Here is an 11,374-nt window from a genome sequence, read left to right on the forward strand (position 1 = left end):
ACCACGTTGGTCTCGCTCACGAACACTGCCGGCGCCACGTTGTCCGTCTTGGCCGGGGTGGTCACGCTCTCCGCCCCTTACAACGCTCAGTGGGCAAACAGAGAGCCTCAACGAATCGTTAGTCGTGAACTGCAGAGTAAGAATTGAGATATTGCTTGAGCTCTGCACAAGCCACATGTCATTGACAGACAGCTTCGACTGATCTTGATTCGAGCCGCACTTGACCGCAGTGACCCCACCAAGAAGGAAGTATCCACATTTCGTTCCTTGTGGGCTACCTCCCTCATCCGAGCAGAACAAGCGGCATTGTGATTCGAAGCCACGCCTCCATCGTGGTCTGCATCACCCTTAGCGACAGCACCACTACATAGTAGCTTTACACCGCTTGGCGTCGCTCAATTGACCCCCACGTATGTGGTCGACGCAACTTCCAGATGCTATGATAGGATCAACAACGCGAAGCACGCGTCCACGGGGTTCACGCCACTCTACTTGAATGACTTCCGCCACCCCAGAGTGCCTCTCACCCTTGGAGGAGACGCTGCATCCTCTTTTCGAAGTGGGGGAGATGATCGGAAAGCTCTTATCTCAGATGTGAGACCAGTTTCGCTACGGAAACAAGTAAGTTCGTTGTGGGCTCCAAGCTGAGTGTGATCAGCAGGGCCGCGATGCAATGGCAGTGGCCCAGGACAGACAGACGAAGTACTCTAACAAACATGAAAGAGGAATCTTAACTGTGTTTCAAGTGGGAATTTAGTGTTATTAGACACAAGAAACCTATCACTAGACACTGTCAACTCTGTCGGCAGCAACAAGTTGAAGCATTGCTTCATTAGACCGTCCGCGGTTCTGACCAGCCATGGTGCGTTGTACACCATTGACCTGGCTAAGTCAATGACGAGGCACCCGATGTTCTACGTTGGACGTCTTGAGCGGTACTATGATCCGCAGGGGGTTGCTAACTCGCAGACCCACCTTGGCCCAACTCCTCGAAGCGAGGTCCGACCACAGTCGTCGACGAGCAGGCATTAAAGGATCACGCTGAACAGCAAGGCTGCGGTCGAGACCGTACACCGGAGGGGTCCCGTACAAACGGGCCCCAGAGCCATACGCCGAGCTCGCCAGGTACGTCGAGTACGCACCATACGCGAACGGCTGGGAGGGCTCCGGACGTTGCAACATAACCTTAACACGCAGAATCATTTGGAAGGCCTCGTCAAGATCGGACGAAGAGGCCCGGCGGTCCACCCGCTGATGCAGGGTCGAGACCTCCGTCTCCAACTGGCCCGGGCGACCCGCAAGACGAGCGAGCACGTCCTTATTCCCAGTCTGGGCGGTAGCATCACCGCCAGTCCCAAGACTAAGGTCAATCTCAAGCACGAGGACGCATTGACGGAGGCGACCAGCCTCAGGGTATTGTGTCGGACCCACAGGCGGAGCACTCGGAAAGAAGTAGCGCTCCGGAGGTGCCTGGCTCTCGTTCTCATACGAGGACACCTCCGCCCTTGCTTGACCGGAGCGGAGAAGTCCATTATCACATGGAGCGAATTCTCCAGGAGTGGCAGCTTCGCGTATAGTGCCAGCTCCTCGTGAAGTAAAGGGGTTAGGCCCACTCCGAGAACTCGTGTGAGCCGATTGAATGGCTTTGAAAAGACTGCCCGAAGGCTGTCGCAATCTGGGAACAGAAGCGATGGCAGCTTCGTACGCAGTTCGGGGCCTCTTGCCCGAACGGGGTACGGACATTGACGACATTCCGTACCCGCGCTCATCGTGAACGTCAGAGGCGGTGCGTTTCAGAAGGCCTTTTGGCAGCATGCGCATGCTGACCAAGTGGGCGAACCGGACACGAAGATCAAGTTGGTCCAGAATGCGTGACAGCAGCTGAACTTCATGGAGTTCCCGAAACTCCGAGGGTGAGTACTTGAGAAATTCAAGCCACGCCCAGAACATACTCTCACACGAGTTCCAGTTCGGACAGTTCTCGAAAGAAGCCCAGGGGTAGACCCAAAGAGTGTAGAAACCACCCCGGTTCTCGAACTTCTGACGACAAGTCGTCACATCCTTAACCCCTCCGCTACCAACGTCGTAACTTACGACTTTGTGAAGGGCGAAAGTCGTAAGTTACGACGTAGAATAAGGCTTAAACAGCAAATGGCTCGAAAAAAAACGTACACCATAATTAAAGCAAGTTAAAATCTACGAGAACAAATATAAGCTGGGAGAGGTCAAATCTGGACTGGATAAAGAAAAGATGTGTGTGCTGCAGATCGCTATCATGTGATGAGTCCTCAGCTCAGCTCAGGTCAGTGGCTGGTGGCCATTCCAGAATTAGCCAGCATGGCAAGAATCCGGTAAGCGCGGCTACCCGAGAAACAGCGGTCGCCGACGCTGTGCGGGCCGTTGACTTCACGCACCTTTGGCGGCAGCTCCGGGCAGCGGGCTGGACGTCTAATCGTTCTTCAGGGCTTTTAAACAAGTGGAGGTACTCTTCGCCCAGCGGTCAGTCTTTCATTGGTACGTCTAGAATCATTTATTTCATCGGGCAGTATCACTACTAATGCTTACGCAGGTGAATGTGATGTAGTAGCCCTTAAGTTATTAGTAAGTCCGTAATGTGAAGATTGTCCTTGTCGAACGTCCACAGAGGTTCCGCATTGTCGTCATCGATCGATTTTATACATCGGTAGCGCTGGCTATCCAGCTTCTCACAATGAGCATCTACGTATTGGAAACGATACAGATCGACCGTGTGGGGTATGATAAGCGCATTGTCGAACATCACAAGACTCGTCCTTGTCGGATTGAGCGTGGAACATTCTCTTTCTCGCGTGCTATTGCGGTTCCCACCATGCTTGCTTGCCAATGGTGGGACCGCAAGCCCGTACACTACCTAGCCACGGGCCCGGTAATGGCTGAAGATACTATTCACCGTAATATCAAAGGAGTGGGATCGTCTACAATCAAATGTCCAAAGCTTGTAAGCGATAACCAGCGCTGGATGGGCGGAGTTGATGTGCACGATCAGCTCCGCCTCCAGTCATCCTCGATCCAGACAGCGTTTCGGTTCGCGAAATACTGTAAGTCGCTGTTTATGGGCTTCTTAGACTTGGCGTTAGTAAACGCCTACATAACCTACAAGCAGACGTGCATGATCAAACGGCGCGTTCCAAAGGATCGCGGAGACTGGTATCTTACACTTCACAAACAACTACTTCAACTGAATCCCGAAGACCTCGCCGAGCCCGTAGCCCAAACGCCCTCCCCAGCATCGCGCTCGCGAAAGCGCCGTCGGCAAGAAGGTCACGCTCATCTCCAGTTTGATGACTGGGTGACGGTGTCGGGTATTCAAAAGCGCCGCCAAAGAGCATGCAAGGTTTGTGCGCTTCGCAGAGGCGAACGCAAGAAGTCGTTCCAGACTACTTATTATTGCGAAGACTTCTCTCAGCTCGATGCAAAGTGCTTCCTTTGCCCAAAGGCACGTCGTAGCTACGCTGGTTTGCCCAAGACTTGTTACCAAATCTGGCATGAAGATTTTGAGAGTGGGGCTTCAATTCCTGAAAGTCTGGGCAGGCGCATTGCGATCCGTCGTGTAGGTAAGGTTGACTCTAGAAATCCCACTCGCCGTGAGCTTCTCGTCACCTTAAGCAATGAAGCTGATTCTAAGCGTCTACACGCCGGCGAAGTAGAAGAAACGGAAGCGACAGTATAAGATAACTTGAAGAGTGCACGTATTTTGCGTTCCGATCAGCTTGCACATCATCAGCTGTTGCTACATAAATTGGCTTTCTAGTTCACAAAGTCGTAAGTTATGGGGCTTGAGACCGCCAGTGTACTTGGTAAGTCGTAACACTGACGACTTCGAATCCGGAATCCCCCGAAAACTTATACACCCATCCCTATGAATCCTGACGTGGATAGGGCACGTCCATAGTAAAATCAATACATAAATGAAGTCGTAAGTTACGACGTAATATAGGCGGTTCATGCAGGGGGTTTCTAGTAATGGAGGGGTTAAGAGGGATTCGGGGCGGCGCGAGAAGCATGCACCAGGTTGCCTGCCAGTCTTGACGAACAACATCTCTTTCTGGATGAGGACACGTTCGTAAACGCCCTTAGAAGTGTGGCCGCCGATGAGTTCACGGGGAACGACGAAAGTCGCCAGAAAGAGGTCAGCCCCGGAGCTCTCCTCGGCAGGCTAATAACCTCTTGAGTGGATGACAGCTCCCTGGCTGGCAAGTGTCGCCCCCCCACGCATGCGCTGGACAGCTTGGAAGTCCTCCTGCTGGTCGAGGTCGTTCATGACCTTCGGGGCTCATAGTTAGCACCCTTCTCTTTCTCCTGGTCCTCTTCATCCGAGGAACCGAAGAGGTTCCGATAGGAGTAACCAATCTCCTTCTCCTTGCGGAGTGGAGACTTTGAAGCCGTGCGCTTCCTAGAAGGCTTGACGTCTTTGGCTATGGCCTTGACAGCCTTAGTAGTCACAAGGCCCTCGGCGAGCGAGATAATTTTGAGCTCACTACAGATGAAACAAGCATGACCGCATGAGTTCGCTCATCGACTAACCAGGCTGTCCTCCAGTACGATTCGTAAGCGAGAGTAGAAATATCTCAAAGTCATCTGCGCGATGCGTATCGTATGGACAGAAAATGTTGCTGGCTCTCATGAAAGAAATGATGCTGGATTTCTTCAGCGATCTGACATCCTCAGCACTGTCTTTGAAATCATTATCGTGTAAGGCTCCAAGAAAGTCATCGCTCAAAATATCTCTGCAATTCTGGTAAAGATAAGTCACGTAGCAACTTTTGCCGCGCGCTTACATCGCCGCCGTCTTCTTGAGCAGTGAGCTCGCGTCTCAAGAACGGCAAGAACGCCTGCTCAGAGGGTGGCTCGCCATCGATTGCCCATGTTGGGCCGCTTTGGCCTCGACGCTTAGTCGGGAACGCCAAGAAGATTTCATAGATGAACGGCAAGAAGATTTCAGCGAGCAGATTTTAGGGACCTGTACGAGGGTTTGACAAGCAGCATCATGTGATTTCCACTATTAGACGGAGCCTCCGTCCGCTTCCAACGGCAGCTGTGGAGCGCTCGCGCTCGTGGCGATAGACAATATACTACGTAGTACATGAAGTGGTCTTATTAAAGTTTAAGGCGTGTCCTTCCGACCGAACACAACTGCCGTATCCATCCACACACATTGTTTGCTTTACACTAAATCTACATTGGTCTGGATTGTTTTTTGGTATTTCTATTTCTTAAAAAGCTTAAATCGGTAATGACGGGACAATCCCCTTTGCTTTAGAGCGTCTTCACTACGATATTAGAGATAGAGATGGAGGCAGCAGATCAATCTCCATCTCTGGTTTGCCCGCCACAGAAAATTCTCTAGCTAAATTTCAACCAATCGAATAGGTGCAACACCAGTCGGAAATTGCCAGTCATGCCAACGTATCCAAAGAGGGCTGCTCCGCGCGCTGAAGCAGGTCCCCACGGCGGTGAAGCGTTGTCGCCATTGGTATGTACGTTTGAAGCAGCTCTGGAAGAAATATCGGTGATGTCAAGCCTCGAGAGTCAGCTCTAGGGTGTTGATAGTGCCGGCGACGCGCATGCCACTTTTGTGTCTCTCGCCCAGACTTCGACGGCGCGCCACCGGCAACGCCAATACCCCCTTCGGCATTTAGCACCTCAATGGACGACGCAGCCCTTGTACCTGCCTCCCTGCAGTCGAAGAGATGCAAGAAGCGAGCGAAGAAGGCTGCTTCCGACGCACCACCACAGCCAGTATTCGCATGGACGTCGAAGGTAGCGGAAACCTTATTACTTGTGCGTTTTGTGACGATGAAACATCGTTTTCAGGGCACTAGGAGCTCGAAACAGCTCGCTGCTGTGTGGAGCACGATATCCTCCAGTCGACCCTAAAACGTAGAGCGCTGCAGCCACTTTCTTGTTGTAGAAGAATCGCTTGGAATTGACTGCAGTGCCAAAAATATTCTGCCGGTGAAGCAAACTAGTGATACGCATTTTTTTTTGGTGCATCGAGGGTTGGCTTTAAACGAACTCTCACAACTGGCGGACGGAATCATGGGCTCGAAGTCCAGGACTGTCACGGTGCGTATCTGCTTTTTGGGTCTTGGTGGTGCGGGATCACAAGTTGCAGAAAGCAAGACAGCCGTCTGAGAATGTGAAACCTATCTCTATCCGTCTCTAACCCTCTCTACCTCATGTAACTAGAAAGGAGACGAGGTAAGCTCTCCAGTTGTGTTGTTGTTACTGCTACAGTTTTGACCAATCATCTATTAGGAAAAGTTTACTCGTTGATTGATCTCCAGTATCGTAGTGAACACGCTCTTACACTGCTGCCAACTTGGATTGGCAAAGGTGTAGTACTTTCACTGGAAAAATCATCAATAAACACTGTACTGTATTGGCTGCACTACATGTACACCGTTTACCCTACTTAGCCACGACTATTTACCGTATACAATACGGCTTTTTCTCTGATCTCACGCTATTTGGATTGTAGTTTCTGAAAACGTCACAACAGTATAATAGTCTCTATTTTAAAGCGAATGGCTCGCCTGTCGTTTCGCAATTCAAGTTTTTACATGCTAATAGAACCAGTGGGATTTTTACTTACGGTGCACGATAATTTGGTCGTACAGCTCTGTAGCAGCACTGTACTTCAAGCTCTGCCCAAAAATTGAAATCCTATACCCTCGCAAATGCGGTCATACTACCTTCATCCTTTTTCAGCCAGAAAAGATGTGGTACTTTTGATTTGCAAGAATTTATAGCCTATGCTTACTTGATACTGTACATGTATCGTTTGGAGCTTAGAAGTTCCACCTTTTTCAGTTTCTGGGCGGAGTCTGTACTACCGGTACTGTATTGTGGTCCTAGTGCAGCAGGATACTTTGCGGAGCGGTATTCGACGACAACGCGACTTTTGCCTCACTGTATCCATACAAGATGCTCGTGCATACTGTGCTGAAGTGCAGTGTATTAAAAGAGTGTTCACGGGACGCGACAGGTAATCATCAAGAGTGAACTTCGCACCCGTCACCTCGCGACGAAGATGCATTCTAAAGCGAAGCGCTTGGAAAACAATACGAAGTCTTATATGCACATGTACCGATGTCGTTAAGGGCAAGGCATCGTTTGGCACATCTTGCAAATGCACTTTGGAAGGTACCTAGTTCTCATAACTCTTGTAGCGACTCCTTACTACTGTAGAGTTACCACCACGGTACTAGAAGTATACTTTTTCAAATAAAACATGCATTATACATGTATTTCACATGTACTGTGAAGTACATACAGTACATCATGTGTAGGCCGCAAGTCTGGTTGTTGCTGTGCACGATGAAGCTGGTGCCACACAGTGAGAAAAATTGACGGAAAAGCAGAAGACGGACCAAGAGGTTAGTAAGATGCTGCTTCCACAATAATCTTGTAGCCATTCGTGGTTTTGTTAAACAATAAATATATATATATCGCTTTCCCTTTACTACTTGTGCTTTTCGTCTTCTTCTTCTTATGTGTTAATGCGTTTCTTCATCTCCGACAAGATTGACAATAACGCTTATGGTGATACTTCGCATCATTTTTTTAAAATACGGCTATTTATTCTTAGCGATAAGGGCGCCCAAGGCTTTAGGGCGCCCTAACGCTTGCAGTTAAGGGCGCCCAAGTGGCTTATTAAAATAAAGGTGCTCCAAGCCTGTCGTGTTGTTGTAGCTAAGGGTGCACTAACGCCATTCAAATCTCTGCCAGAGAGTTCGAGTAACCTTCGTAGAGCCTTTACATGCAATTGTGGTGCAATGCGGCCATCCAATTCAGATTAGCTCGCGTGAACTGTTCACACGAACACTCTACAGTACGGAGCGTGTGTCATTGCAATAAATCTATTAGATGGCGAGGACAGCGCGTTTTTTCGATGGCAATAGTTTAAAACGCAGCGTGTCCTCGTGTCTGCACCTCTGTGGTATTAATACCTTTCAATGGAGGCTCGTATTTTATCTCAAATACAAAGCATGCAGCATTCAACTCAATCTTGGACTCTTTAATGATGCTGCACAATGCAACGATACACAGACAGAAAAGACGACCTCATCTCCTGATTCACTGAGGAGTCCTGATTCAGGACTTCTGAATACGAAGTACCGGTATTTGTACTAACGGTATCTCCGAGGATGTCATGTAGTTCAGCTACAGAATCGCCTGTGGAGGTCCACTAAAGTCTCTCAAAAAACAAAAAGCCTTCGTGTAAATTAACTATTAAACTGCCGATATCAGGAATTACTTCATTATTTAGTGAGCATCGTCTAAATTAATCCTTTCAGCCCTTAAAACGTCACGTTTTTACCTCAGATCTTTGTGTGTACCGAGTAACCTTAGTTATGAATTACTCTTTGTTATCAATTACACTTCAATGTGGCCAATCAGAAGCCGCCAAACGCTGAGTGGGAAAAGAAAGCCGTGCATCCTTAGTTATCAATTACACGGCTTGACAACCAGTAATTTGCGTACATTATCTAGTACTGGTCTCACTTCTCAAAGCCGCAGATGAGCCCAACGCAACGAAAACGCCCAAAGGGGAGGCCTCGCCTACCTGGTGGCAAGGGCCGCCAAGTACCAACGAACACCATTACGGCGTACACTGCTTCTCACAAGCTGAGGGTACTAGAGTATCTAGACAAGAACGGTAGTATTGCGTCCGCAATTCACACGTTCTACCCTGTGAACACAAACACAAACAATGTAAAAAATACCTGTTTTCTCTGCGATTTGTTGTTTGGTGTCATCCACAATGTATTGACGGAATTACGAATGTGTTTAAACGACGTTTATCCCTCTCTGATCTAAGTAAGGTTCTCTTCCTGCATACCCCCACGGCCTCGCTGTAATGGGAACACGATTTGTAACGGGAACGCGATTTGTAACGGGAACACGATTTGTAACGGGAACGCAATTTGTAACGGGAGCGGTTTTTAAAACGGGAACGGTTTTTATAACCGGTACTATACTGGTACTTACTGACTATCTCCTCTGCCTATCCCAATCGTGTACCTTTTGTGCGAGGGCCCTCGTTAGTTTCTCCCTTTCTCCCCCTCCCCATCAAAATCCGTGCAAGATTAGCACGCAACCTCAACGAAATCTACAGGTTTTGTACAATGTACAGTATGTCAAATTCAACATCCGCCCAGCTCACTAAGAAGAACAGGCCCCCCACCGAAATCACAGCTAAATATGAAAACTTCCTACCTATTATAGTGAGCTGCGTTTTAAAATTAGCTGGAGTTACCCTACGATAGGTATCGCAGTGGCCTGCGGTAGTTGCACACGACGGCTTGTACGAAGAGACTTGTCACGCACGAGGGAGCTGAGGTAGAGGGAGCCAATGTAAAGGTTGCGCCTGACTTCGGACACGCTCCAGGAAGAAAAATTCCTGCGCAACATTCACATCAACGCGACGAGCTCCTCTACCCCCTTTCTGAACAAAGCCGGTGTGCTGTTCGTAAAGGATATGGTTGACAGAGGAAGCAGGTGTCCCACAGGTACACGCGCTTCGGACAAGGAGGTTTCAAGGTCATTCAGCAATTTGCCGAGCCAAGCAAACGACATTTGCTAATTGGGAGCCTACTTCCAATACTATCCGACACCTTTCAAGCTTCAAGCAAGTATGCAGATCTCCCGCATCATTGCGCACATTGCGCTAGCTGCGGCGATTGTCGCCTCGACGACGTCGCCTACTGACGCCGCCTGGGGATGGATGACCGACAGCACCAACGATGTGAAGACCGACAACACGTAGAGAGTCTGCACCTCGAACGTAACCTGGGTGCTGGTGGCGGCTTCGGTGATTCGCAGGGCGGAGAAAACACGCGCGAGCCCAGGGCCAACCAGGACGTATATCTACAGTGTTTCAGAAACACCCCCAGGCCAGGGCGAGAAAAAACCAGGGCGAAGAGGGCCAGACACGAGACCGAGAAGGAGGAGGGAGACCACGAGCAGAAGGAGAAGAAGGACGAGAAGGATGATAAGGAGAAGAAGGAGAAGAAGGACGAGAAGGATGAAAAGGACAAGAAGGAGGACGACGACCACAAGCAAAAGGAGGACGACGACCACAAGCAAAATGAGGACGACGATCACAAGCAAAAGGAGGACGACGATCACAAGCAAAAGGAGGACGACGACCACAAGCAAAAGGAGGACGACGACCACAAGCAAAAGGAGGACGACGACGACAAGCAGAAGGAGGACGACGACCACAAGCAAAATGAGGACGACGACCACAAGCAAAAGGAGGACGACGACCACAAGCAAAATGAGGACGACGATCACAAGCAAAAGGAGGACGACGACCACAAGCAAAAGGAGGACGACGACCACAAGCAGAAGGAGGACGACGACGACAAGCAAAAGGAGGACGACGACCACAAGCAAAATGAGGACGACGATCACAAGCAAAAGGAGGACGACGACCACAAGCAAAATGAGGACGACGATCACAAGCCAAAGGAGGACGACGACCACAAGCAAAAGGAGGACGACGACCACAAGCAGAAGGAGGACGACGATCACAAGCAAAATGAGGATGGTAACCATGAGCAAAACGAGGATGGTAACCATCAACAAAATGAGGATGGTAACCACGAGCAGAACGACGGCTCCAATAACACCCCCTACCCAGGATACCCCCAGCCAGGATACTCCCAACCAGGATACCCCGGAAGTCCCGACGCAGAACGAGCCAACTCCGACCCCCGAGACTCCAGTACAGGAGGTCCCCCCTTCGCCCGAGGTTCCTACGCAGGAGCAGCCGACGCCGACACCGACCACTCCGGAGATCCCGACGCAGGAGGTCCCCCCTTCGCCTGAGGTTCCTACGCAGGAGCAGCCGACGCCGACGCCGACCACTCCGGAGATCCCGACGCAGGAGGTCCCCCCTTCGCCTGAGGTTCCTACGCAGGAGCAGCCGACGCCGACACCGACCACTCCGGAGATCCCGACGCAGGAGGTCCCCCCTTCGCCTGAGGTTCCTACGCAGGAGCAGCCGACGCCGACACCGACCACTCCGGAGATCCCGACGCAGGAGGTCCCCCCTTCGCCTGAGGTTCCTACGCAGGAGCAGCCGACGCCGACGCCGATCACTCCGAAGATCCCGACGCAGGAGGTCCCCCCTTCGCCTGAGGTACCTACGCAGGAGCAGCCGACGCCGACACCGACCACTCTCGGAGATATCGAAACACGAGAGCCCCCCTTCTCGCTGAGATTTTCTATACAGGAGCAAGCGACACCGACACCTCACCACTCTCCTAGATATCGATGCATGAGAGGCCCCCCCCTCGCCTGTGGAGTTCCTACCCCAGGAACC

At 50.6% G+C, this 11,374-nt stretch overlaps 1 protein-coding gene across 1 annotated transcript; it reads left to right on the forward strand.

Moving 5' to 3' along the window:
• Window positions 1–9,765: 9,765 nt before the first annotated feature.
• Window positions 9,766–10,878, forward strand: PITG_06805 (carbohydrate-binding protein, putative; the record flags this gene model as incomplete). The annotated part of the gene is made up of 1 exon (XM_002904747.1): window positions 9,766–10,878. The coding sequence occupies one exon, from the start codon at window positions 9,766–9,768 to the stop codon at window positions 10,876–10,878; it is 1,113 nt and encodes a 370-aa protein (XP_002904793.1).
• Window positions 10,879–11,374: the final 496 nt, after the last annotated feature.

The sequence above is a fragment of the Phytophthora infestans genome, genomic scaffold (assembly GCF_000142945.1).
Source record: "Phytophthora infestans T30-4 supercont1.10 genomic scaffold, whole genome shotgun sequence".
Lineage (NCBI taxonomy): Eukaryota > Oomycota > Peronosporomycetes > Peronosporales > Peronosporaceae > Phytophthora > Phytophthora infestans.